Source organism: Lontra canadensis, unplaced genomic scaffold (genome assembly GCF_010015895.1).
Source record: "Lontra canadensis isolate GAN:19392208 unplaced genomic scaffold, GSC_riverotter_1.0 scaffold186, whole genome shotgun sequence".
NCBI classification, from domain to species: domain Eukaryota; kingdom Metazoa; phylum Chordata; class Mammalia; order Carnivora; family Mustelidae; genus Lontra; species Lontra canadensis.
Genome location: NW_022631180.1, coordinates 1,661,878 through 1,687,436, shown reverse-complemented (window position 1 = coordinate 1,687,436; position 25,559 = coordinate 1,661,878). Strand labels below are relative to the sequence as shown.

Below are 25,559 nucleotides of genomic sequence, written 5' to 3'. Positions count from 1 at the left end.
CCCGGCGGAAGAAGGATGACGTGGGGTCGAAGAGGCGTCAACTTGCCTTTTCAGCCGGCGGGGGAGGAGAACCGCCGCAAGCCTGCGGGGATCGGCTCCCTCCGCCGGCTCTCAGGGCCCGGAACGCGTGGGCGGCGGGGTGAAGCGCACCCCGCCCGGCGCCGCTGAGGGGTCTACCAGCCACTGTCGCTGCATGATTGCGTCTTGGAGGGCGGAAAACCATCTTTGCGTGCCACCCCGTCTTCCGGACGTACCTGCCTTGTCGCTTTAGCTCCGCGGAGGTTGGCGGGCTTTGGGACAATCAGATCCTTGCTCTGAGCCCGGACAGTCTTCCTCAGCTCACTGCGTTTGGAGCATCTGGACGCGGGGGTATAGGGCAAGGGAAAAGGTGGGATATGCACCTGGCCTTGGTTCTGTTCCAGGGCCAGAGCCTGGCCATCAGTAGGCTCGCCTAGTCCTAACCCAGAGTCTCCCTTTTCCAGGGCTCCTCTGTGAAAGGATAACTTTCCAACGTCCAGTTCTTAGGACCTCATGGATCGCAGAGAGAACAAGAGAAAATTGGAGAATGTAGAGGTAGCTGAGCCTCGGAACAAACTCACCAGCCCAGCATCCTCGCTGCCCACAGACCCTGCCCTCTATTCTGGGCCCTTTCCTTTCTATGGGCGCCCTTCCGAACTGGGCTGCTTCTCCCTGGATGCACAACGCCAGTACCACGGAGATGCTCGAGCCTTGCGCTACTACAGCCCACCCCCTACCAATGACCAAGGCCCCAGTTTTGACCTCAGAGATGGATACCCTGATAGATACCAACCCAGGGATGAAGAGCTCCAAGAGGGGCTGGACCACCTGCTGTGCTGGCTCCTGGATCACCGAGGCAAGCTGGAGGGGTGAGCAAAGTACAGCACACAGATCTAGAGATCTGCGCCTACCCCCTAGGCTGGAGTGAGTTCAGTCTTTAGAAGGAACGTAGGCTCTTTGGGGTAATCATCTGAGCTAATGCTTCTAACTCCTCACTTTAGGGGTCCAGGCTGGCTGGCAGGGGCCATAGTGACGTGGCGGGGGCACCTGACAAAATTGCTGACGACACCGTATGAGCAGCAGGAGGGCTGGCAGCTGGCGGCCTCCCGCTTCCAGGGGACACTGTACCTAAATGAAGTAGAGACACCAGCAGCTCGGGCCCAGAGGCTTGCCCGGCCACCCCTCCTCCGGGAGCTTATGTACATGGGGTACAAGTTTGAGCAGTACATGTGCGCAGGTGAGAGTTGCCCCTGCTCTGTAGCCCACATGCTCTTCCCCGGAGATTGAAAGCCCCCACCCTTGTTGCCATTTCTCTCCTTGTGCAGACAAACCTGGAAGCTTCCCGGATCCCTCCGGGGAGGTTAACACCAATGTGGCCTACTGCTCTGTGCTACGCAGCCGCCTGGGAAACCACCGTCTGCTCTTCTCAGGGGAGGTAGACTGCATGGACCCCCGGGCCCCATGCACACAGCCCCCTGCCTGCTATGTGGAGCTCAAGACCTCCAAGGAGATGCACAGGCCTGGCCACTGGAGGAACTTCTACAGGTTCAGAATGGGGTTGGGTAGGGTAAGAGCCTAGAACAAGACAGCTGGAAAAGGGACCTGAGAGAAGCTGGAGGGTGGAGGAAAGGTCCTACTGACCCCTTGCCTTTCCTGACAGACATAAGCTCCTAAAATGGTGGGCTCAGTCATTCCTTTTGGGGGTCCCAAACGTCGTTGCTGGCTTCCGTAACCCAGAGGGTTTCGTCTGTTCCCTCAAGACCTTTCCTACCATGGAGATGTTCGAGTATGTCAGGGTAAGGCATCGGTGTCGCAGCTCCCACCTGCATCCCTCACACCAGGGCCACAGGTCCAGTGTTCCCAGCTGCAGTCCGTCTTCCCCTTCCCACCCCCTCACGGCCTATCTTCTCCATCCTCCTCGGCCCTCTTTAGAATGACCGTGATGGCTGGAATCCCTCCGTGTGCATGAACTTCTGTGCTGCCTTCCTTAGCTTTGCCCAGAACACAGTTGTCCAGGATGACCCCAGGTGAGTCTTCCAGCTCTGTCCCTGCCCCCGGGTCCCTGGAGCTCTCCAGCCCTCAACTTGTGACTCCATGTGCCCCCTAGGCTTGTCTATCTCTTTTCCTGGGAGCCTGGCAGCCCAGTCACAGTGTCTAAACATCAAGACACACCCTACACCTTCCTGCCCACGTGGTACGTGGAAGCCGTGACCCGGGACCTCCCATCAGCCCCCAAGACACCTTCCCCCAAAGACTGAGACCTTGAAAGGGCTGGTCCTGTCTCTGCGTGCTCAGATAAAAGCATATTTCTAGGTGGTTCTTCTTGCTGTGTCTTTTGCCTGAGTCGACCCTGCCCAACACCTCCAGTACACACAGGTGGCTTACTGTTTTATTACTACATTTTTACACAGAGGGCATTCACTGAGTGTACAGGCTGGCTGCAAAGACGATGTCCCTCCGTAGCAGGGTAGCTGCTGTCTCCATCTTGGCACCTAACACAGGCTCACCTACGAGGCGGGCTGCCCCCCTCAGTGAGCGACACATCTCAGCCAGGCGCTGGATGCAGCGGACCACCAGGCCCTCAGGGGTCCCCGACAGCCCCGCCAGCTCGGAGAAGGGCTGTGAGGGAAGCAGGGTGAGGACTGAATGTGGTAGACCTGGGCAGCCTCTCCCCAACCTGCCACCCACAAAACCCCAGTGACTCACCATGCCCCGGGCCCACTCGTACACAACCTCGACAAGCCCAAAATTCAGCTCCCCCACAAATTCCTCCACTGTCTGGTTCAAGCCACAGGCCACCTGGACCTCACCAATCCGCTTGGCCACAGCCCGGACACGTTCAACTCCCTGCAGATGGGGAAGGAGAGGCTCAGACCCTGCCTTCCTTCTCCAGGAGTGGGGTGTCCCAGGTCAAGGAAGGCAGCATCCCAGCTCTTAGGGGCACTTAACAGGGCTAGAGGTGTCACCTGGAGAACACCCAGGAATGGGAATTGGGAACACCACAGCCAAGGGGAAGAAGTGGGGTGGGTGTCCCATACCTGTTTGAGGGTGCTTGGGAGCTGCTCCCCTGGGTCCCCAGGGCTCTGGCAGACCAGGCCGGAGAGCAGGGCTGCAATCTCCTCCGGCCGCAGGGCACTCAGAGCGTTGTCAAACATGAGCTCAGTGAGGAGCAGCTCATGGCTGCTCATGGCGCAAGCCACCCGCCCTGCCAGCTTCACCGTGCCCACCTCGTCTACATAACCCAGGGTTCGGAGCACCTGAAGAAAGATGGTAGGTGTTGGGAGCCTGCTATCTTCTCCCTCACTAGCCCCCCACCCCCCACTGCTGCCCCTCCGACCTCTACTCGCTGGTGATACTCTGGGAGCAGCAGCAGTGACTGATCCGACAGCAGGAAGCGTAGTCGCTCCATCTCCTTCTGTATCTGCACACGCTCCTGCAGCTTCAGGTACTGCAGAGAGCCACCAGCAGAAGCACGTTAGCCTTCCCCATGCCCCAGGGCAGGAGGGCACCAAGGACAAGGGTAGAGATGGGGCTGGCCAGTGTACAGGGGTCCAGAAGAGAAACCCACCCTCCACCCCCACCTCTCAGCTTGGGAGCTGGCATCCAGGACCCTACCTGGGCAGAGAAACGGGGGCTGTGAACACACTGAGCACCGCCGATCAGCTCCTCCAGCTTCCGGGCTCGGAGCCCCCCCTCCACCACTGATACATCCTTGAGCTGCAGGTCATTGACAGGGTCAAGGGTAGGGGGTCCCGCTGGGGAGGCCTGAGCTAGACGCAGCAGTTCCTGCACAGCAGTGGTCACGGCTGCAATGGGAGGATCCTTCCTGAGGAAGGAGCAAAGTCTTGAAACCTAGAGCAGAGTCTTTTCTTCCACAGAAGCCCCTCCACCCCAGCCACACCTCTCCATACCCTGTTACATGGTCCCTCCCCAGGAAAAGGATCCCCCCCAGCATCCCTGACTTGAATTTTGGTTGCTGCCTCCTGCTGAAGTCCTCCAAGATCTTCTCCCCATTCACCCGGAGAACCTTAGTGGTGATGGCAGCCACATCTCCTGGCTGGAGCTTGGCCACTGTGTGGTCACAAGGTCCTGTGAAAAGGGGAGAGCAGGACCAAACATTACCATGAACCCAGGCAAGCAGCCCACACTGCTGACAGGAACCCGGACATCTGCCCCATGTTCACCTTCAGGCAGGAACAGCTTGAATCCCACAAGATCATCGGGGTAGGGCACACCTGGGGTGGCTGGTGCCCTCTCCTGCGGGTCCTCAGACACAGGCTTATCACACAAGACCAGGGTTGTAAATACCCTGCTGGTGGAGTTCGAGGAGACCTAGGGTAGATGGGGAAGGCCAGGCCAGGGCAATGTGAGGAGCAGAGATCAAAGATCGGGAGCAGATCCCCACCCTCGGATAGTGATCATGAAGCAACTGCAGAGCCCACGAGTATGGACTGGTAACCAAGTCAAAACAGTCTTCGGGAGGGGACAAGGAGGTAGGCACAGAGTGGTAACAACAGGAAAGGAGAGCAAGAACGCATATGAGTATACCATTGTGACTACAACTGCCCCCAGCCAAGTGGGGAAGATGGGGATGAGGTTCCTTCCTCCCTTCCCCCAACCCAGCTCCTTCCCCATTCACCCCAACTCCCTCCGGGGTCCGAGTTTCCATTGCCCTCACCTGCAGGATCACACCCAATGTGTTGTGATACTCCTGATTCTTCACGACCACTACCCTTCCAGCTGAGAGAGACTTGAGCCCATTCACAGACTCCATGATGCGCCGCTAGAGAGTGGGGAGAGAGAAGGAAGCATCACGGACACAGAGACTAGGCTGGGTTAGGTTCAGGAGCACCCAGAGTGTTGCATTCTCTTCCCCTCTTTCTCCATCACCCCCACAACACTCACCTGAATCAGGCTCCGGGTCTCTGTCAGTTCCTCCCCCCAGCTGTAATACTCAGGCAGGTCAACCAATTGGCCAGTCGTGTCAGGTTCCTCCAAGGCCCCTAGTCTCTTGGTCAGTTCAGCTAGAGCCTGTTCATGGGCCTGGGCCGAAGTGGGGGAAGGTGTGAAAGGACAGTCCCCAGTGTCCCACCCTCCCCACCTGCACCCCCTGGTCTCCAGATGTCCATCCCTTCCCAGCCCGGCTTCCCTTGTCCCAACTGCCTGCGCAGTATGCTGGTCATCCCAACCTCCTCACCTTGCTGTCCTTGCGGGATGGAAACTCGGAGAAGCTCCTCTTCATCATGTCCTCCACCCTGAGGGCGTCCACCCGCAGCAGGTTCAGGATCATGGTATATGTGAGTCGGAACTGGGACTGCAGCTGTGATGGCTTTCCCTGGGCCGGGTCAGAGAACCCAGTGAGACGGAGCCGGGGGTGGGGGCTGGGGACCAGCTGCCCCCAAGCCAGCCCCTTAGGGACCAGTTCTACTCCAAGCAGATCTCGTCCCCTCTCTGCAACCATAGGACCCTAGACAAACCGCTTACTCACCTCTGCAAAATAAGGGAAGAAAACTAAAGAGACTCTCAAAGGTCCTACCTGGCTCTGTCTTCACACTGACAATAGATTAGAGATGATAGTCTAATCCTCAGATCTGCTCACTCTGACCTTGATTTCTCCCAGGCAAAAGAAAAAAGTATAGTTGACCCTCGAACACCATGGGTTTGAACTTCATGGGTTCACTTATGCATGGATTTCCTTCAGGAAATATTGTATAGTCCTATAAGTATTTTCTTTCTAATAAGTGCTTTCATAACATTTTCTTATCTGTTGGTTTATTGTAAGAATACAACACGTAATACGTGTAACATACATATAGGTGTTGATCGTCTGTTACCAGTAAGACTTCAGGCCAACAGTATACACTATTAGTAGTTAAGTTTTCCAGAAGTCAGAAGTTGTACGTGGCTATCTGACTGTGCAGGAGGTCAGTGCCCCTAACCCTACACTGTTCAAGGGTCAACTATGCAAAGAAAGGGGAGGGGAAGAGGGCTGGAAGAGAGAATTGGGCCAGTAACCGGAGTTGGGGCCCTCCCAGCTCAGCCCATCCCACTCCGGCTCACCATCATCATGCGGTGCAGGTCTGCCATCTCAGGCACACGGCCCTTGCAGAGCAGGATGACAGTGCCGGTGGGGTCCAGGCCCCTCCGGCCCGCCCGGCCCGCCATCTGCACGTACTCTCCAGGGAGCAGGTCCCGGAAGGCGGAGCCATCATGCTTCCGCATGGAGTCAAACACCACTGTTCGGGCAGGCATATTTACACCCATGGCAAAAGTCTCTGTGGCAAACAAGACCTGGAATGCGGGAAGAGAGCTTCAGCAAAGTGGTGCAATACACACCGCACCCTAGCCAAGTGCACCTTACTTTGTAGCCGAGGCTAAGTCCCAGACAGCTAACTCGCAGGATCTCATTTAACTTTCAGGGTCAATCATAGTGCAAGCACTGTATTTTCCTCATTTTATCTATTTAACTATCTACTTTGTTTTTTTTATGATTTTATTCATTTATTTATTTGACAGAGAGAGAGAGAATAAGCAGGGGGTGCGGCAGGAAGAGGGAGAGGGAGAAGCAGGCTCCTCGCTGAGCAGGGAGCCCAATGCAGCTCGATCCCAGGACCCTGGGATCATGACCTGAGCTGAAGGCAGATGCTTAACGGACTGAGCCACCCGGGCACCCTTCTACTTCTTTTCTTGTAACCCCATAGCTCACTCCCATCCCTCCACCATCAATCATCCCAGTGTAGAGTATCTTTCTGTGTGATTATATTCTTGCAGATTGTACCCTATTCTGAGTGCATGAATTTATAATCCACGTTACAGGCAGTTATACCCTAAGTCAAGAAATAAATGATAGGGTGCCTGGGTGGCTCGGTTGGTTAAGCATCCGACTCGATTTTGGCTCAGGTCATGATCTCAGGGTTGTGAGATCAAGCCCTATCAGCCCTGTGTTGGGCTCTGTGCTGGGCATGGAGCCTGCTTAAGATTCTCTCTCCCTCTGCCCCTCTCCCATAACTCACTAAAAAAATTTTAAAATGATACATGCACCATTATGTTTAGCATAAGGAATATAGTCAATGATACTTATAATAGCAATGGATAGTGACAGACAGGAGTTACACTTGTGGTAAGCACAGCATACCAGGTAAACTTACGTCTACTGTATAATCAGAAAAAGAATTACCCTGTTTTACATCCGAAATTAATGTAACACTGTGTGTGTCAACTGTACTCAAATGAAAAGTAATAATAACATAACAGCAGTCATGCATCTCATGTTTTCTTTTCTGCCACAGTGTTTTCAACACCCATCCCAGTGCCTGTGGTTATACCAAATCCACTGTTGCCCGGGGCTGCAGAGCAATGTGGGGTGTGCCCCTGACAATGCCCTACCGCTCTTCCAGTGACGGCACCTTGGTGCCACCAGCACCCTACCACAAGATTATAGGCAACAAAAGAAGGAAGAATGGACATTTTCACTCACAGACCAGGGTAGGAACTTCTTTGCATTATATACCCAGAAACAGAATTTAGGATCAAAGAGTATATTATACATAGTTTTGCCTCAAGAATGCCAGGGTGCCCTCCAGACGTGCTACACCTATATGAGGATTCCTATAATCCTAACATCTCCGACATCTGGCAACACCTGGCATTCGCCAGTTTCCTAAATGTTAGCATCTTGTGGCTGTAAAGTCATTTCTTGTTGAGTATTTTAAATTGCATTTTTCTAATGACTAACTTTTCAGACACTTGCTAACTTTTTGGGTTTCTCTTCAGAATACTGCCATACCTATCTTGTGTACCCCCATTTTAAGACAGGAAAGCTAAAGCTCAGAAAGATGAAGGAATTTGCCTGAGGTCCCACAGTGAGTAAGTAGTGGAGCGGGGATTCACCCACAGGCAGTCTGGACCCAGAGCCCAAGTTCTTAGCCACTGCACTGTCTTGTCTAAAGCCTTGCCCCTCCACCCTCCAGGCAGCCCTGGAGCGAGCAGCAAGTGGTGAGGAGTCCCCCTTCTACCAGTGTGTGTACCTTGACCAGGCCTCGACTGAAGAGCATCTCCACGATCTCTTTAAGAATAGGCAGGATGCCACTGTGGTGCACACCCAGGCCGCGGTGCAGAAGTTCGGACATGTGCAGGACCTGCAGGGAGCCAAGGCCCATGGCCAGGAAGAAGGTGGTGGAGAATCCTCTCCCAACCAGTCTCCAAGACCCCCATCCATACCTGGGGCAGCTGGCGGTCAGAGCCACGGAGGCGAGCAAGGCAGCGCTGCAGGAAGAGGTGAATCTCACTCTTCTCTGAACTTGTGGTGAGATCAAGGGAGTTGAGGCCCGAGGCTTGCTCATCACAGCGACCCCGGGAGAAGGTGAACACCACCACAGGCAGCTGTGCGCGGGTGCGGAGGGAGGCCAGAAGGGATAGGTACACACCGCGGTCCTGCAAAAGGGGGCAGAAAGGGGCGAAGGCTGAGTCCCTGAACTAGTCAGGGCCAAAGCAAGGGGAGGTGAAGCCATGTCAAGTTGGACAGTATTCAAAGCTCAAGTCCAAACCTCTGGAGAACATAGGAAGAATGGACAGAGTTGAAACAGGTGGTAGCAGGTACAAAGCCTGCCAGTTCTCACCTGTGCGGGCCCCCCCTGATGCGTGGGCTGCTTGGCCCCAAAGGTCTGGGCGTGTTTGCTCATCCGCTCCTTCTTGGCCTCCACAGCGGCATAGTACCTGGAACACGGGGTGGGTCGGTGATCACAGTCACACCTGGGGTCACAGTGCTGACTCTGCCCCATCTCCAGCTTACCCTTTTGTGTGGAAGGCGCCTCGAGAGTCCAGCAACAGAAAGAGCTCCCCCTGGGTCTTGGGGCTGTTCCCCGTGAAGAGATAATGCTCCAGGGGAACGGGGCGCGCAACAGTGCTGATCACATATATCTGGCGACGTTTCAGTCGCCTGAGTGGGGAGAAGAGAGCAGGTCAGGGGCGAGAGTGCAGGAAGGGATGCACGTCCCCACCACATTTCCCCTCTGGCTTCACCCAGTCTTTTCTGGGAGCCAGACTGGAAGGCTGTCCCATCATCCCCTCTCCCAGTGCACAAAATGATCTGGACCCAAGTGGGGTCCTGCAGCCACTAGAGTCGGACACATGGCCCAACCCATCCCTTCCTTCTCTCCACCCTCAAGACCTGACCACTGTCCTCGCTATGGTCATCTTCACGCTCTCCCCCAACCAAGGAGGGCCATGGTGCCATCCACCCAAGCCTCCCAGGGCGCGCATCTCACCCGATCCAGTCGGCGAACTCGAGGGCGTTGGGGACGGTGGCACTCAGAAGGATGATGGAGACGTGGTCAGGGAGCATGATGAGCACCTCCTCCCACACAACCCCACGCTAGGCACAGAGAAAGAACACCACTCACCAGCAGCTCAGAGGGGGCTGCCCTTCTGCCCTAGGGACACACACAGGGTTCCATTCGGGGGGCAAAGAAGGCAGTAAGGTCCACAACGGTGTGTAATCTAGGCCCAAAGGAGAGGACTACTAGAGCCTGGGGCCCCCGTGCCTCCTACCTCAGCATCATTGATGTAGTGAACCTCATCAAAGATGACCCACTCCAGGTCCCGGATGACATCTGAGCCGCTGTACAGCATGGAGCTGGGGAGAAGAGGCCACAGGCTGACTCCCCAGGGGCTCCTGACTCCACCCTGTTCTCAGTGAACATGCTGTCCGGAGCAGCCTCACCTTCCTGACCAAAAATCCACCCGTGTTGAGTGCCTATCTCTCACCGAAGGATCTCAGTTGTCATAATGAGGCAGGAGGCCTCTGGGTGCAGCTGCACATCCCCAGTGAGCAATCCCACATCCCCGAATGTGTTTCGAAAGTCTCGGAACTTCTGGTTGCTCAGGGCCTTGATGGGCGATGTGTAAATGGTGCTGGGAAGAGGACATGAAGTCAGCCGGTCAGCACCCCCACAGCCTCCTAGGCAGCACCGCCTCTTCCACCCTGAGCTCTCCCAGAGGCATGCCAGAGCCCACATGTCCCCGATCTTCCCCAAACTGCCTTCACATTCTCCTTCACGACGCAACCCCACAGAAACTCTGTAGCCCAACCCCTTCCGAACCTGACGCGGGTCTTCTAACCGCTCTCCCCACCACACCCTCCTGCTTCGCTCTAGTCCTGTCTCCGTTTCTCCCCAAACCTCTCACCTCAAGGAGAAGGGAGGGCGGGGAAGAGATAACAAGCAGAAAGGGTGTGGGAGAAGCCAGAACCAGCTGGTGAAAGGGGAGGCTGGGGAGGGGACCTGTACCGAGTCATGTGTTTCTGGGCAAGGGCAATGGCATATTCAGCCACAACCGTCTTCCCCGCAGATGTGTGAGCTGCAACGAAGACAGAGTCGTGCCGCTCCAAGTGCAGGATGGCCTGCTTCTGGAACACATCCGGCTCAAATGCCCACTGTGGGAGAGAGAAACAGATGGCAGCTAGAGAAGGGAAAGGGGCCCTCCTGCCTCCTACTCCTGGGGCGTGCAAGGTGGCAGTGGCATGCCAGAGTTAAGAAAGGCCAGGACTGAGGTCGAAGAAGGACCTAGAAGGCATCTGGCCTGGGCTGGCAGAGGAAATGAAGTGAACAGTGGGAAAGAGGTAGGGGAGGATGTGAGGACCAGCCAGCCTACCTGGAAGGCCGGCTGGGGAATGAGGCGGTAGAAATCACCAACAGGGGAGGTGACATCCACAGGAATCGCCCACTGCTCCTGAGGCAGGGGTTTAGGGGGCTCTGGAGGGGATACAGCTGTGGATGTTTCCTGCAAAAGCCGTTGATAGGAGTGATAAAGATATAGTCAAATAGCTCTCCATTACCACCCCTCCCAAAAGATGCTCCAGTCTTCCTCTTAGACCCAACCAACCCAGCCACCCCACCTCACCCTCAGCCCCCCAGTAAGGCCCCTTCTTTCCTGCCTCAACTGCCCAGAACCACCAACCTTCAACACTAGGTCCTCCAAGCTGCTTGCTCGGGCCATGGAAGCACTGCAGGGGGAGGCGGCCACAGTGTCCGCTCTGGGAATTCCTGGCTGTCCCACTGACTCAGTTTCATCCTCGTCTCCCCCACCCAAATCCAAAGGCTCCAGCAAACGGCTGAGGCTGAGCAAGCCAGAAGCTGGAGCTGGGTGATCTGAAGAGCAAGGAAAAAAGGGAAACCTGGTCACATCCATCTCTGTTCTACAGGAGAAGGGCACCACTTCTATGCCCTATCTCAAAGGTAAAACTCACCCTTCAGTGTAAAGTCCACACCTTTTTTGAAGCCAGGCGGAACAGTAAGAAGATCTGAAGGACAAGGACAGACAGAATCACCACTACTACACAGAGTCACACAAGTCACACGTTACTCAAACCTACAGGATGCCATTCACAGCACAGACGTTGCAAATGGGATACTTAGGACAACTTTCTGACAGGTGACAGTAAAGACTGTTATGACAAGGATACCTCTTCCTAATTGTCTCAAAGGCACAGAAGGGCAAGGAGCAGCCCTATGATAGGCTGGGGCCCCTCTTCAGGGCCCAGACTCACAGCCCCACTCCCAAGGGTCCATGCCAGCACCACCTCACCTTGCTCAAAGTCTATCTCCTCCTCAGCCTCCTCCCGAGTGCTCAGATCTGTTATGGTGGGCTCATCCATTCCACCTAGGGAGAGGGTGGACAAATAGGGATTCATGGGGTGTGGAGGTGGTAGTTACAAGATGGGTGGGGAACCCTTCCTAAAGACTGAGGGCACTCTCCCCTACCATTCCATTTCCATAAAAGTCACCTGGCCAGAAAGGGTACTGTGTTGGATTCCCCCACAGGGACTGGGAGATGGGCCCTGGGGGCCGGCGAAGAGACAAGGAGGTGGTGGCCGATAGGTTAGTATTCTCCAACAGGACCTGAGGCAAAAGACCACAGCCCCAGTGAGGCTGAGATTGCCTCTGATCCCTTCCCAACTCTGCTTCTTGGGGTCTCTGACTTCTTACCTCTTTGTAGCCCAGAATCTGGCCGGTGGTTGGGTGTCTCTGGGCCTGAAGGTCGGAGGGCACTGGGGCCCCCTGTGTGGCCAAGAGTGACCAGGGATCCATTTTCCTCTGCCATTTTCTGCAGAAAAGGAAAATAATTTTCAGATGTTCCTTCTTTCCTGTGCCAGTTTTCTTCAGGGGCCTACCTCCCTAGTCCAGACTCCTCACCGGGCGGAGTGCTCCACACCATGCAGAGGCAACCAGGCTGGAGATGACAAAAACAGCTGCTCTGCTTCCTGCTGCAGATCTGGGGCACACGGAGGGAGGCCGTGGGGAAGCTGGTAAAGGATAAGATGAGAGACATTAGGTAAAGATAGAGCATAAGACACAGACAAAAAAAGAAAGTGATGGAATTTGTGTTCAAATCAGAAGCAGCAGACATTCCAGACCAAATAGGACAATCAAGCAGAAACAATATCTTCCAAAGATCATCCTGTCTTCCAGGGTAAACTACCTGCTACTGATTTACCGGCAACAACAATTACTGATACATTACAATACAACACAAAATACAATAATTTCACAATCTCTGGGATTGGGTTTAGGAATTTGTATTTTTAAAAATCCCCACCACTAATTACAAGGTACACTTAAATTTGAGAATCACTATTCTTAGGGAAAGGGGGCCCAGAACTAAGGATGAATCAGGGCCTCAAAGGCTAGCCATCAACCAGTGCCTTGGTGCTTGGAGACAGAAGGTGACTCCAGAGAAAAAAGACACATTTGAAAGTGTAATTCTCAGAGCTCAGGTATCCCCAGCACTCCCTGCTCTGTCTTCACATGAGTTCTGACCCATAGCTGGTCCACTGGGCTGGGGTCTATTCGGCACAAGGCAGGCCCAGATGACAGGAGTCCAGAAACAGAAGAATGAGGTCCAACAGTAAGAACTGAGAAGGTTTGAAGCTCAATGTTAGGGTCAACATTCACTCACGGTGGTCTCTGGTGCCCCAGGCACATTCAGCAGCTCCCAGCGCCCCGTGCATCCCAGCTCCACCGGCCGAAGGGGCAGATCCAGGGGATCTGGAGGAGGTAGCACTACAGAGGGAAGGTCAGAGGTCAGAGGTCAAGGGTCACCCCTGACTACTCCTTCGTTCCACCCCCTCCCCCTCACCGAGTCGCTCGGTCTCCATCATCTTGGAGCCAGGGCCGCGGCGGGGCAGACCGGAAGTGCAGCGAGAAGCCGTGGAGCGAGCCCCGCCCCAGAATGGGCGGAAATGGAGGCGACTTCCGTCACACACAGCCGGGGAGGACGGAGATGAGCGTTACAGAGAGGCTGACCTGAGCCGGGAGGGGCGGGCACGGCCGGGCGGAAGTGTCTGGCTTGGGCCGCCTTGGTTACCACGTTCTCCGCCCCTCTCTACGTCATCGCTCTGAGCCAGCTCTTCGCTACCCGCGCGGGCGCCGCCCGAGACCGTGGGACACCCCCCCCCGGGTTACCGCCCCCTCAGGTAAGGTCTTCTCCTTCTCACCCTTCGCCCCTTTATTCCGAGCTCCTTCTCTTCTTCCCCTTTTGGTTGCTCTGAGAGCGCTGCGCGGGTTCCACTGCCTCCTGTGCCGTTTGGACCCCGCGGTTGCTATACCCCCAGCGGGGGTAGGGGGTGTCTGATGCCATCGTCTTGGCGACGGAAGGGGTGCTTCCCCTTTCCTGGGCCACTTGGTTCCTCAGCGCTGGTGGCAGTGATTGCTGGAGAGAAGAGGGAATGCTGATTGATCCCGACGAGCGGGGGCTTGGACAGCAGCCTGGTTTAAGCAAGGGGTAGGGAGAGGCAAAAGACAGGAGTAGGTAGGCCTGGAGGGGTGCGGTTGGGTACTTTGTGGACGGCGTGTGAACCCTGGGCGGTGACAGTGGAGAAAGATGTCTTGGGCCCTGCCCTTGAACCAGGAGCCACCATGTTGGTGATACCCCCCGGACTGAGCGAGGAGGAGGAGGCTCTGCAGAAGAAATTCAACAAACTCAAGAAAAAGGTGAGGGAGTGTGTGGGGGCGTGGCCCAACCTTTCACAGACTCTACACTCTTGAGAACACCTGGGGTGAGTGTGAGGGGATGGGGGGGGCGGTTCTTCCAGCTCATACCTGGAGACATATCTCCTCTCAGTGTAGCCTCATAATTGGGCGTTTTCCCAAGTCTTGGTGTGTACCTTCTCTTCTGTGCATTCTGCCATGCAGCTGTCTTCCTTTTCCGTGGCTTTTAGTACCACTGAACGGGTGGTAGTCTCCAGGTTTATTTTTTCACTTCTACCCAGTCTGTTATTGATAGCCCCCAGGTACCCAGTGTTGCAGCTGTCATCTTCCTATCTACTCTAATTTAGTTCCTTTTCTTGATCTTCCAAATAGGAGTGACTACAGTCAGTTCTCCCAGGTGTTTGGAATCAAAATCTCATCTCTGACTTATCCACTTTTTGCATAGTCAAATATTTGCCAAGTCTTCTTGATTCTTCCTTTGAAGTAATTTTTTTAGTTTATTTTTTCCTGTGTATTTCATAGATCAAGTTTTTGCTGACACTCATGTAGACTGCTGAATGGTTTCTCAAGAAGTTTCTCAGTGTTTTTTTTAACAGATTTCCTTCATTCTTATTCAAATGAACTACTGAAAACAGAAAACTCTGCCTCTTTTTTTCTCAAAACCCGTAAGTGGTTTTCCATTGTCTATAAACCAAAGCCTTACCTTGGCATCCCTTTCTTGTCAAATAGAACTATTCACTAGTCCCAAAACGTGCATTCCCAAAGCCTTCTTATTTGTGCATCTTTGCCATTCTGTCTTCTTTGCATCCCTTTTCTTTCCATCTGTTTTGTGTAGATTGTACCCAGGGACCAGTTTAATAGCCATTTGGTGTCAGATAACCTTACTTGGTTTCAGCTACAAGCAGTCTGCATCTCTTATAATCATTCTTGATCATTGTCTCTAATCATCTTCTTTCTCAGGCTGTAAGCTTCTGGAGGGGAGAAACCATGTCTCATACTTTTGCATCCCTCTGTTACAAAGTTATGGCGGGTTCTTGTTAAACATACAGGGGATGGATGGATGCAGCCCCTGAGAAAGGCACGTAGGCGTATACTTACTTGCAGCTTGTATCTTGGGGCTCTGGTCCATGGCTGAAATCCTTGTCTTCAACTTCAAAACCCTGAGACTCTGGAAAGCCTTTGGATACCCTGGTTTGGTAGATTAAGTATTGCTGGTTTTGTAGATGATCCAGTGGACCATGTGTGAGAGGCAGGGCTTCCTCAGCATACCACTCCAGGGACACCATTTATACTGTTTCCTGAGAAAGGTGTCCCCTGGAGTGAGGTGCCCAGGGACCTTGGGAGCGGACTAGGACAGGGACTGGCCCTCACCAGTCCCTTTCTTCTCACTCTTGTTCCCAGAAAAAGGCATTGCTGGCTCTGAAGAAGCAAAGTAGTAGCAGCACAGCCAGCCAAGGCGGTGTGAAACGCTGTGAGTGACAGGGGAAATGGGGATAGACTGGAAGTGGGCACCATGGGGCAGACATCTCCCACGGCTTGGCCAAAATAATGCCTCCTTCCCTCACCACTCCAGCACTGTCAGAGCAGCCTGTGGTGGACACAGCCACAGCAACAGAGCAGGCAAAGCAGCTGGTGAAGTCAGGAGCCATCAGTGCCATCAAAGCCGAGACCAAGAACTCGGGCTTCAAACGTTCTCGAACCCTAGAGGGGAAGTTAAAGGTGAGCACAAGCAGAATGATTGTTCAGGGGACCCTTGACTTCAGAGGGCATGTTTCCAAATTGGAATGGAGGTAAAATGGGGGAAAATAATGTCAATTTAGTCATGGATAAGTTGTCATACAGGTCTGAACTTCAGATTTCTTATCTGTAGTGAAGACACTGGCTGACTTTTCCGTTTTCCAAATTACACGTTCTGTGGCTTTAATTTATCACATATTCAAGCTTCTGAGTTTTGTCATTCTGAGGAGTTGAACAGGTCAAAGATGTCAGTAGGTTCAAGAAACATTCAGATTAGCTACATACTCTTAAGTATATATTAGGTCGTTCATGAAAAATACATAATCAAATAAGAAATGCACAAAGGAATTAAAAGAGAAGAAAGAGGATAGAGGAAACCAAGAAGAGGGTGAGGGAAGAGGAACCCCTCTGTCACACAGTTAGGCTGCCTCCTGCTCTCACACTGAAGTAGATCTCTACAACCTTCCCAGGATCCTGAGAAGGGGCCAGTCCCCACTTTCCAGCCGTTCCAAAGGAGCATATCTGCCGATGACGATCTGCAGGAGGTATGGTTCCCGGTGCTCTGTCCCAGGGGGCCTAGGGAATGAGGAAGATGAGAGACCCACATATTTGGGGTCACATGCCAGCAACTAGGACTCATCTTAACTGTCCTTGGTTTTTTTTTTGCAGTCATCCAGACGCCCCCAGAGGAAATCTCTGTATGAGAGGTTAGAGAGCTAGAGAGACAACTGGGTTCCAATTGGAGGAGTGGGAGAGGGTTGATTGCCTGGATCCTTGGGAGGTTTCGGGCTGGGGTGGAAGGAACTGTGACTGCAGAGGGGGTGTTACATCTCCACAGGGTCTGGGAAGTTGAGGTAAAGACCCCCTTTGATCCTCACTGTCTGTGTCTCCCCAGTTTTGTGTCTTCCAGTGATCGGCTTCGGGAACTGGGGCCAGATGGGGAAGAGGCAGAGGGCCCAGGGGCTGGTGATGGTCCCCCTCGAAGCTTTGACTGGGGCTTTGAAGAACGTAGTGGTGCCCGCTCCTCAGCCTCTCCTCCCCGAAGCCGCAGCCGGGACCACAGTCGTGAGCGGAACCGGGACAGAGACCGAGATCGGGAACGGGATCGAGACCGTGATCGGGAACGGGATCGAGACCGTGATCGGGACAGGGACCGTGATCGGGACAGGGACCGCGATCGGGAAAGGGACCGCGATCGGGACAGGGACCGTGATCGAGAACGAGAGGGCCCTTTCCGCAGTGAGTGATCTGGGCTGGTGGGAAAAGTGAAAGGGTTTAGGCGGGTCCTACTACAGTGGCCTCTTAAAGCAGAGGCTGAGATGGGTTGCATCTTGTGACTGTGACTCCTGATCCTGCAGGGTCGGATTCGTTTCCTGAACGCAGGGCTCCTCGGAAGGGGAATACTCTCTATGTATATGGGGAGGACATGACGCCCACCCTCCTCCGTGGGGCCTTCGCTCCCTTTGGAAACATCATTGACCTCTCCATGGACCCACCCAGAAAGTAAGGATGACAGTGGGGGAGGTTGATAAGTCCTGGGAGCACCTGGGTTTGATTGAGAACACCGGCCTATCTCCAGCGGCCTGTGAGGACTGGGTTTGGTTGGGTCCACAAGAGCCCATAGGCCCTCTACTGACCCTTTTTTTTCTCATCCCAGCTGTGCCTTCGTCACCTATGAAAAGATGGAGTCAGCAGATCAGGCCGTCGCTGAGGTTGGGACTTCCTCATGTTTTATCTTTAAAATACTGAGAGCCAGGAGGAGATCATTTCCTATTGACAGATAAAGTCTCTTCCTAGTCACACAAGAAACGTTGTATTCTCAGATCCTCACTCAGTCTGTTTCTAGGGTGACAGCTGTTGGAATTCCTCCTTTGCTTTGTCTGCAATGTTTCCCCCCATCCTTTGCCTCCTCCCCTCTTCTGCCCCAGCTCAATGGGACCCAGGTGGAGTCCGTACAGCTCAAAGTCAGCATTGCCCGCAAACAGCCCATGCTGGACGCTGCCACTGGCAAGTCTGTCTGGGGCTCCCTCGGTAAGAACAGATTCTTCCTCCTTCATCATGTTCCCCACAGGTCACCCCTTCTGTTTGTTCCCCTGAATGTCCCAGGATCCCATGGAGGTGATAGAGGCCTGGATCTATGTGGAGGCTGTGGGAATGGGAATGAGAATTGTCAGGCCTTCTGTCAGTTAGAGGTAGGAGTAGACAGAAAGAAAAAGTTTGAGACAACTCCCGAAGCAGTCACTGGAACAGGGAAGAAAGTAGAAGTAAGGGAGGTTGGTGCAGAAGATGAGCATGTCACATGGCTTTGTTCATTTTGAGATGGAGAGTAGTTGGTTTTATAAAATAAGCATTTGAAATTAGAGATCTGGAACTTAACTTGGGTGTTAAGTGAGGCATGAAAATACGGATTAGAGTTCTCTGTATCACAGAGTGGCTGCAAAATGGAAGTGTAAGTATACAGAAGAATTACCAGTCCTGGGCATGGGGAATATTCAGGGAGCAGCCATTAAAGCCAAAGGACACAACCTTTGGGAGAAGGGGTGTGATCAGCAGTGTCAGGGTGCAAAGATCCGAGAGAATGGAGGCTGGTTTGGGGTGAGTCAGTCTAGCCCCAGAAGGGCAGGAATAGAATCCTTGGAGAAGGGGTGAAGAGAGGGACACGTCTGCATAGAGAGGAAAAAGAAAGGGAGGGAACAGCTTGAGGCTGGAGGAAGAATGCTTTGGGTCAAAGCCACACCCAGAATGGTTCTCCCATTGGGGCCAGTAGCATTTCTTAGTTTAGTGCAAATAGCCCACTGTACCTGTTGGCTTTTCTAGCACAGGAGTAGGCAGAAAGGGGTGTTCAGAGCAAGAGTGGTCCTCCAGACGAAAGGAGGGAACAAGAAAACTAGCATGTCAACAAAGGCCTACGGAGATTTTCTAATGGCTTAACATCATTCATTTGTCTCAGTAATAACATCTGGGATGGTCTAAGAACTTAAGGTATCTGCATGGGCCACAGTAGCAGGATACACTCCTTGCCACCAGGATGGGTTGGTAGCTCCTGAGGAGGCTAAAGGGAGCCAGGCCATCCTGGCCACCAGAGGGCAGCATTGAAATTAGGCTTCCAAGGGCCAGCGGCCAGGAGGGAGCTGGTCAGACTCTTGAGTTGTGGCCTCAGTAGTGCTCAGATGTAGTGCTACAGACCTTAACCCATCCTTTCCTCCTTCCCTAGCTGTCCAGAACAGCCCTAAGGGTTGCCACCGGGACAAGAGGACCCAGATTGTCTACAGCGATGATGTCTACAAGGAAAACCTTGTGGATGGCTTCTAGGGAGTGGAGCTGGATTCTGTGTGCCTCATCTGCGTCAGCACTGGTCTCAGTAAAACACTGAGGTGGAAGCTCACACATCTTCCTCAGCCTCTGGTTTTTCAGCACTTGGGATGGGGCTTGAGCCTTTAAAAACGGCTGTTAGATTTTATCTCAGTTGTAACACATGGCCAGTGCACGTTCCCCTCTCCCTTCCCCCAAAAGGATCTTGAACACAGGTATTGTCGCATCTGTTTTAATTTGATCTCCTACTCCTTTCCAGCAGGAAAGCCCTCACAGAAAATCCAAATCCTCATCTTTGAGTTTGTCCTTGAGCCAGGGCAGCACTTGGAAGAGGTTGATGTGAAAGTCTCGGGCATGCGTCGGCACCTCCTGCCACCGCTTCTGGTCTTTACAAACATCCACAACGCCCCAGCTGATCACGCCAACCTGGAGAGGGCAAGGGGATGCCACAGATCGTTTGGTAGAATTCCTTCCTGATCCCAGGAAGCTCAGCTATTCCCAGTTGCATCTGAGTTGACCTAGAAGAATTAGACTAGGGACCCAGCTCAGTCCTGGTCTCTCCAGCACACAGGCCGGACACAGGGCCTTAGCCGGCCATTTCAAGGTATAGTTGTAGGAGGCAGGCTCTGCCCTCCTCTTTCCAGCCACACCTCTGGAGCTTTCCTGCTTTAGGGCCCATGCTGACCACTTGGCACCTCCCTACAGATAGGAGAGGGGAAACTCACTTGAATGAAGCGGTTCCTCTTGTGAATAATCAGGGGACCGCCAGAATCACCTACAGGGGAAGAAAAGCTGTAGGGAAAGTGGTTCTTGGGCTTCAGGAACATGTAGCACGACTGAAGAGCCTTCTCTTACCTTTGCAAGTATTGGGGTCAGCATAGGGATCCACCCCTCCAGTGCAAAGGAACCTGGGGGTGACCACCTCAGAGATGTCTTTGACTTTTTCGTAGCCTGGGGCGAATCGAGCATCTCTCTCACAGCTGGCTTTCTATAGGTGAGGAGAAAGCGGTGATGGATAGAGCATGCTCAGGAAGAAAGGGAGCCTAGAGGACCTGCTTAGAATCCCATCCTCACCTTGTCCCCATTCTTGATGTAGACCTCCTTCCGAACCAGCATCTTCTTGCTATCTTTGAGTAACTCTGACACAAACATAGCTTTGATATCCTTTGCGGGGAGCAGCTCTTGCACTGGACAGATAGACAGACTGGGTCATTTTCACTCTTCCTCCTCCCTATTCTCTCCCTATTGCCTTTGTCACTCAGCAAATGTTCTTCAGCCCTTTCCTCTGAGCTAGGGACCAGGCTAGCCATCATCTGCTCCCGCAGCTCCCCACCATGCCCCACTTGTCACTTGGAACCACTCCCTTGTGCTACTCTCCCTGAATGTCTTACTCTGTTGCCGGCAAGTGGTTGACAGTGGAAGCCTCAGAGCTTGATTTGTTCTCTGGGTGCAAGGGATACAGATGGGCCTGTTAAAGAGAGATGGGGAAACTCAGGGACAACACATTGGACTTGGCCTAGGCCTGCAGCACCCCCATGCCTGAACTTTTCTACTCAGGATTCCAGAGTACTCACCTGACAGTCTGGTCATATGTCAGCTTCTCCCGGAGCCTGATAAGGGCCACATCATAGTCATAAAATTCATTAATGCCTTTTTCTTTTTTCCCGTTGATGTTATAGTCAGGATGAAATAGGACTTCCTCTATGTCCAAATCCTGCCTCCTCCCTCCTAAGGTAGGAGAATGAGTATGTCAGGGCATCCCATGTCCACCTAACTCAACTCTGCCCCACCCCCAAGTTGTCCAGTGTGCCAGGAGGAAGCTACTGTGAGGATAGAGGGCTCGCTGCATCCTTACCCACGCTGACCTTGATCGAGTGTGCCTCATCATCCACTGTGAAACAGTGTGCCGCCGTCAGCACGAAGTACTCAGACACCACGGCCCCCATGCAGCTCTCATGTCCTTTCAAAGGGCGCTGGGGACAGAATGGCAGAGGGGAAAGCTCAACTTCCACAAACCCCGCAATCTAACAGGAACATCTGGCCCTTCCCCTACCCTCATTCCACCCTGACTTCACCTCCCATGAGTCTCCGCAACCAGGAAGCTATGCTTACGGTGACCGAGATCTTGGCCTGCCACGGTTGCTTGTGGTAATCAGTGCCTGCCTTGTGCTCCCAAACCATCCCACAGAGCCCCAGCGTCCGGGTCTCATCTAGAAAGAAAGGAACATGTACTGAAAGTTGTGATGCTTCATTTCAGATGGCAGCAGCCTTTGGGGGAGGGGCATCTGCACGTTTATAAGGCGCAGAGGCCCATAAGGAAAGGGAAGATGAGGGCATTTGTTTCCTTACATTGTGAGCAAGGAACCATGGTGGTAGAGAGAAAAGGACTTGGAACTAACAGGTGGGAGACCTGGTAGCTTTTAGGTCCAACTCCAGCTAGTTTGCTGTCCCTAGGCTGTTCTCGGCCTCTTTCCCCACATGTAAAACAACAGACTTGAGGAAGCTCTCTGATGTCAGTCAGAGCTCTGTGATTCTAAGATTAGGAAGTGCATAGTGCCAGGAGACGAGAATATGACAGAAGGAGCAGTGAGGACCTTCCAGACTGCCAGGGCTTCAGGAGGCCGGGCAGTATGAGTGACCTTGGAGGACCTGGGGAGTTTCCTGACCTCTTTACACCCTCCTGATATCTTCCTACCAAGCATTTGGATGAAAACATCTTCCAGGTTTTCCATGTCCTTGACTCTGAATACGTGTCGTTCTTTATCCTTCTTGGAAGCCAAAGCATTGATGTTCTCTTGGTTCACCAGAGGCCCAACCCCAAACACATAGACATCTGAGGGAGAATAAGGGAGGGTGAGTGTCCAGGACCTGGGGACAGGAGCTGAGAAAGCAAGGTACTGGATCCTGGGCAGTAAAACTCACCTAGATAATCCTCCCGTGGGTTTTTGCGATCCCTCCCAATGTTCAGGAAGTCCCGGATCTCATGAATGACAGAGACTGGGTCCCCACCCATGTTGTGCAAACCTGTAGAAGAGATGGCCCATGAAGGTGGGAGGCAAGTAAAGAAGAGGGTCAAGGAAAGAAAACTGGAAGTAGTGACACATGGCTGGGTAGGCAGGTTGAGGGGATGGAAGTGACATATCACAAAGAGGCCTAAGAAGGGGTTCCTCCTTGTAAAGGGTCACAGGAGAGATCAACATGGTTGGGGCCCCGAGCAGCACTCAGGGCCCCAACCACAAGTCTAGCATTACATGTAGACCAAATGGCCACACGCTGGTACGAAAGGGTCGGGAGTCCAGGGCAGGAGAGGGGTCCCTTCTGACCATCAGTCATGAGGATGATGACATGCCGGGTGCGGTTCCAGCTTTCAAGGGCCCTGTTTGCTGGCCAGCTCATCATGTTGTATACTTCCTGGAGGGCCTTCTTGGTGTTAGTCCCTCCCTTAAGCTTGTGATCTGTGGAGAGGGAAGAGATCACCTTGCCTGGTCTTCTAAGTCATCTGTGAACCCTAGAGGCCTATCAACAACTGAAATCCCACATCTTTCAGCTTTTTGAATTGTCACACCACTGACTTCCCTTTGGCCACAAAGTGACTTCCGCCCCCAACAGGTCCCCAATGATGAGCCTGCCTGCTCTCTGACCATAGTACAAAGTAGTTTGCCCTGCCTTCCAATGTGGTCTTACCACTCCTTCCCCACAACAACCCTGAATCTTTTGACCTGACTCCAGAGTAAACCACCCCCAACCACTCCCTTCCCTGACCTCTGACCTTCATAGCTGATTTTGTTGAGTGTCCTTGTGACCCAGTCTGCATCGCTGCTGTTTTCATCTCTCACTTTGACCCAAACTTTGGGGACTGTGGCATATGTCACTAGACCGTATTTTGGCTTTACCCCATAACTTGCCACCTGTGGGTTAGGGGAGCAAGGGGTCATGGCATTGAAAGAATATTGTGGTTGGGAGAGGTCAGCAGCTTCTCTGGGACAGAGAAAATTATAATCAGAAACTCAGGGTTGATTGGTCATCCTGAGGTTCAGCTTGGTGATTGGGTTAAAGGTCAACAAACTGCTTCAAGTAAAAGGGAAGAAGGACAGAATAGGACCAGAGGTTTCTGGCACCCTGTGGCTCAGAGGCCTGGGAATATCAGGAAACTAGTCCTGGCAGGGCAGTGAGTTCATATTCAGGGTAGAGGGGGCTTCACCTTCTCAATGAAGTCTCTGAGACAGTTCTTGGCCCTTGTGAAGTTGCCGATCCCAATGCTGTCTGATCCATCCAGCACCAGATAGATGTTCATGGAGCCCGAGGGGTCCAGGACAATCTTCCTCTTCTTTTGTTCCCCTGGGTGCCACCAGAGAAACTCAGGCTCCAGCATGCATGATTCTCCTGCCTCTTCATCCTCCCCCAGTTCCCTGCCTCCCTCCCTTCTCTGCTTCCAAACCTGGGCTGTGCCCATCCTCAGCATCAACTCCTTCTATGGTCTCTGTCAGGGAAGACAGGAAGGCTTCCGCTACCTCTGCAGGAGTGTCATACATAAAGGAGTCTGGGAGAGGTCAGAAATAAGGTCAAATGTTAGGAAGGGTGGAAAGGGGAGGGTCAGAGACACATTGGCCAGAGTGAGCAGATGGTGGGGTTCTGGAGCCAGAAGGGCTCAGTAGTGAGGAATTTCTATGGGCAGGTTTAGAAGTGAGGAAGGAGCTGGGCTGTGTTACGGGGAGGAGACAGTGCTCTGGTATATAGACATGAGGACGAAAGGGCAGGATCTGAACCTGAGGGCATGGATCAAGAGTCACCTTGGCAAGAAGGCTCTGTTCCGCTCCAAGAGCCCCCTTCCTGGCATGTTCGCCTCTGGGAGCCACGCAGGGTGAGTCCCCTGCTGCAGTAGTAGGTGACACTGTCTTCAAGGCGGTACTGGCTGCCCACCTTCCTTGTGCCAATGGGGATGCCCGGGTTGGGGCAGTACCCCGCTGCAGACACGTGAGACATAGAGGTGAGGACCAAAACCTGAGGCCCGGATGGCACAATAGAGCACAAGAGTTGTGGGGCCAGTTCTTCAGGGTGGAACTTGGTCAGGGAGGGGACACCATCACCAGGGGAGGCAATGCTTCTCACCTCCATTGTCACAGATGGCCGTTTGTCCATCCCACCGACCATTTGCTTGGCAGGTGCGGTTGGCGGAGCCCCGGAGAGTATAGCCATCATAGCAGTGGAAAGAGATCTCATCACTCAAATTGTAGTAGGGGGCCCGGGGCCAGTATTCCCCATTCTCAAACTCCTGTGGTCTTGGGCAGCGAATTGCTTTGGGGGAGGGGGACAAGTAGAAATTACTGAAAAGAAAGGGCTCTTGAGAGTATCCCTTCTGGACTAAGGGACCCTGTCACAGAGAAAGAATGCCTGTTTGGTCCCACAGAACCAGCGGCTACCCTCAACCCAAGCTTCTCCTTGCTCCCCATTTCTGAGTTTTCTTTTCACTGCGGGGGTGCCTGGCACAGGGCAAATGCCCAGCAAAGATTAACACCCTTCCTCCTCCCTCCTTCCCTGCTTCAGCCTTAAACAGCTCCTGCACTTGCTCAGCTCCCCCTGAGTTCTCCCTGCTTGACCTCAACACAATTCTAATTGCATCCTAGCCTGGCGCTTGGCCACCACCTGCTTCACCCCTCCATTGCCCCGTACCCACCCTCACTGCCCTCCAACCTCTGCATTCTGCCTTCTTGACAATCTTTTGGTCTTGGGTCTGCAGGGCACTCCAGGACCCCGTGGATCTGCAGGTGCGTGCCTGCACAGGGTATGGGTAGAAGCCAGAAGGACACACGTACTCCAATGCCTGGCCCTTCTTGAGAAGTTTGAAGAAGCCACCTTTGATCTCTACTCCCTCCAGAGAGCAGGAGCCTTGGGGCCTGACCCCAGGCAATGGCGTTGTACTCCCACCTAAAGAGAAAGGCTAATGAGCCCAGCCTCACAAGGCCAAGGAGGGGTGTTGGGGGTAGCAGGAAGGGGGGTGGTGACCCTCTCTTACCTCCAGACAAGAGACCCAGCACCAAGGGTATCAGGCAGAGTCGGGGGCTAAGATTGCTCCCCATGGCGATGGAAGGCAGGAGAGAAACTGGGGTTGGGGGCAAGATGGCCTATCCCAGTTTGTGCTGCCTGTCTGCTTGGCTCACTCTCCTCACTGAAACTTCAGACCTGGGCCTGATCGCAGTCTCTTCCCCTGCCCCCCACAACCTCCAGCTTTTTATGCAATCTGCGTCCTGGCACTTGTGGCCACCCCGCCCATCTGACCCACACCACTTTCCGGAATATCCAAGAGGGAGGGCCCTACTGAGCTGCCAGTCAAGGAAATAGAAACTGCATAAGCCCTGCCCTTTGCAGCCCATGATCCAGGACTGAACCCTTCAGTGCCTCCTCTCAGCCCTACGTCCTCCCCAGAGAGCCCAGACCGCCTGCCCCCTTAGGCACGAGAAATAAAGGCTGCCTCACTCCCTGTTGACTCTGTTGTGGGGCAGAGTCCAG

At 53.5% G+C, this 25,559-nt stretch overlaps 4 protein-coding genes across 6 annotated transcripts; 2 read left to right on the top strand and 2 right to left on the bottom strand.

Annotated features, from left to right (window-relative positions):
* Nucleotides 1-105: 105 nt before the first annotated feature.
* On the top strand, nucleotides 106-2,337 carry DXO (decapping exoribonuclease). Of its 2 annotated transcripts, none has more exons than XM_032847204.1 (7): nucleotides 106-388; nucleotides 526-887; nucleotides 1,020-1,255; nucleotides 1,344-1,563; nucleotides 1,679-1,814; nucleotides 1,951-2,045; nucleotides 2,126-2,337. In XM_032847204.1, the coding sequence occupies exons 2-7, from the start codon at nucleotides 532-534 to the stop codon at nucleotides 2,274-2,276; spliced, it is 1,194 nt and encodes a 397-aa protein (XP_032703095.1). In that variant the 5' UTR covers nucleotides 106-388; nucleotides 526-531; the 3' UTR covers nucleotides 2,277-2,337. The 2 variants fall into 2 exon arrangements, with proteins under 2 accessions (XP_032703095.1, XP_032703094.1); XM_032847203.1 differs by having other exon boundaries at nucleotides 483-887.
* Nucleotides 2,338-2,393: 56 nt separating this feature from the next.
* SKIV2L (Ski2 like RNA helicase) lies at nucleotides 2,394-13,230 on the bottom strand. Of its 2 annotated transcripts, none has more exons than XM_032847190.1 (28): nucleotides 13,153-13,230; nucleotides 12,973-13,076; nucleotides 12,210-12,319; nucleotides 12,003-12,120; nucleotides 11,801-11,915; nucleotides 11,602-11,676; nucleotides 11,264-11,317; nucleotides 10,975-11,165; nucleotides 10,669-10,797; nucleotides 10,305-10,450; nucleotides 9,784-9,930; nucleotides 9,568-9,652; nucleotides 9,285-9,391; nucleotides 8,810-8,956; nucleotides 8,637-8,733; nucleotides 8,239-8,451; nucleotides 8,046-8,156; nucleotides 6,079-6,309; nucleotides 5,216-5,353; nucleotides 4,924-5,061; nucleotides 4,697-4,801; nucleotides 4,203-4,350; nucleotides 3,981-4,107; nucleotides 3,634-3,844; nucleotides 3,356-3,466; nucleotides 3,057-3,275; nucleotides 2,725-2,865; nucleotides 2,394-2,637 (listed from the first exon to the last, which is right to left on the bottom strand). In XM_032847190.1, the coding sequence occupies exons 1-28, from the start codon at nucleotides 13,172-13,174 to the stop codon at nucleotides 2,437-2,439; spliced, it is 3,741 nt and encodes a 1,246-aa protein (XP_032703081.1). In that variant the 5' UTR covers nucleotides 13,175-13,230; the 3' UTR covers nucleotides 2,394-2,436. The 2 variants fall into 2 exon arrangements, with proteins under 2 accessions (XP_032703081.1, XP_032703082.1); XM_032847191.1 differs by having other exon boundaries at nucleotides 4,697-4,798.
* A 170-nt stretch (nucleotides 13,231-13,400) lies between these two features.
* On the top strand, nucleotides 13,401-19,127 carry NELFE (negative elongation factor complex member E). The gene is made up of 11 exons (XM_032847205.1): nucleotides 13,401-13,489; nucleotides 13,924-14,006; nucleotides 15,405-15,474; nucleotides 15,577-15,722; nucleotides 16,211-16,285; nucleotides 16,410-16,447; nucleotides 16,636-16,979; nucleotides 17,099-17,243; nucleotides 17,398-17,452; nucleotides 17,669-17,771; nucleotides 18,955-19,127. The coding sequence occupies exons 2-11, from the start codon at nucleotides 13,932-13,934 to the stop codon at nucleotides 19,050-19,052; spliced, it is 1,149 nt and encodes a 382-aa protein (XP_032703096.1). The 5' UTR covers nucleotides 13,401-13,489; nucleotides 13,924-13,931; the 3' UTR covers nucleotides 19,053-19,127.
* A 141-nt stretch (nucleotides 19,128-19,268) lies between these two features.
* Nucleotides 19,269-25,295, bottom strand: CFB (complement factor B). The gene is made up of 18 exons (XM_032847193.1): nucleotides 25,066-25,295; nucleotides 24,744-24,977; nucleotides 24,162-24,347; nucleotides 23,843-24,016; nucleotides 23,491-23,592; nucleotides 23,254-23,390; nucleotides 22,822-22,960; nucleotides 22,376-22,507; nucleotides 21,975-22,076; nucleotides 21,748-21,885; nucleotides 21,165-21,262; nucleotides 20,908-21,025; nucleotides 20,627-20,780; nucleotides 20,444-20,520; nucleotides 20,127-20,239; nucleotides 19,908-20,040; nucleotides 19,778-19,827; nucleotides 19,269-19,478 (listed from the first exon to the last, which is right to left on the bottom strand). Exons 1-18 carry the CDS (start codon nucleotides 25,127-25,129, stop codon nucleotides 19,323-19,325), a joined length of 2,307 nt encoding a protein of 768 aa, XP_032703084.1. The 5' UTR covers nucleotides 25,130-25,295; the 3' UTR covers nucleotides 19,269-19,322.
* Nucleotides 25,296-25,559: the final 264 nt, after the last annotated feature.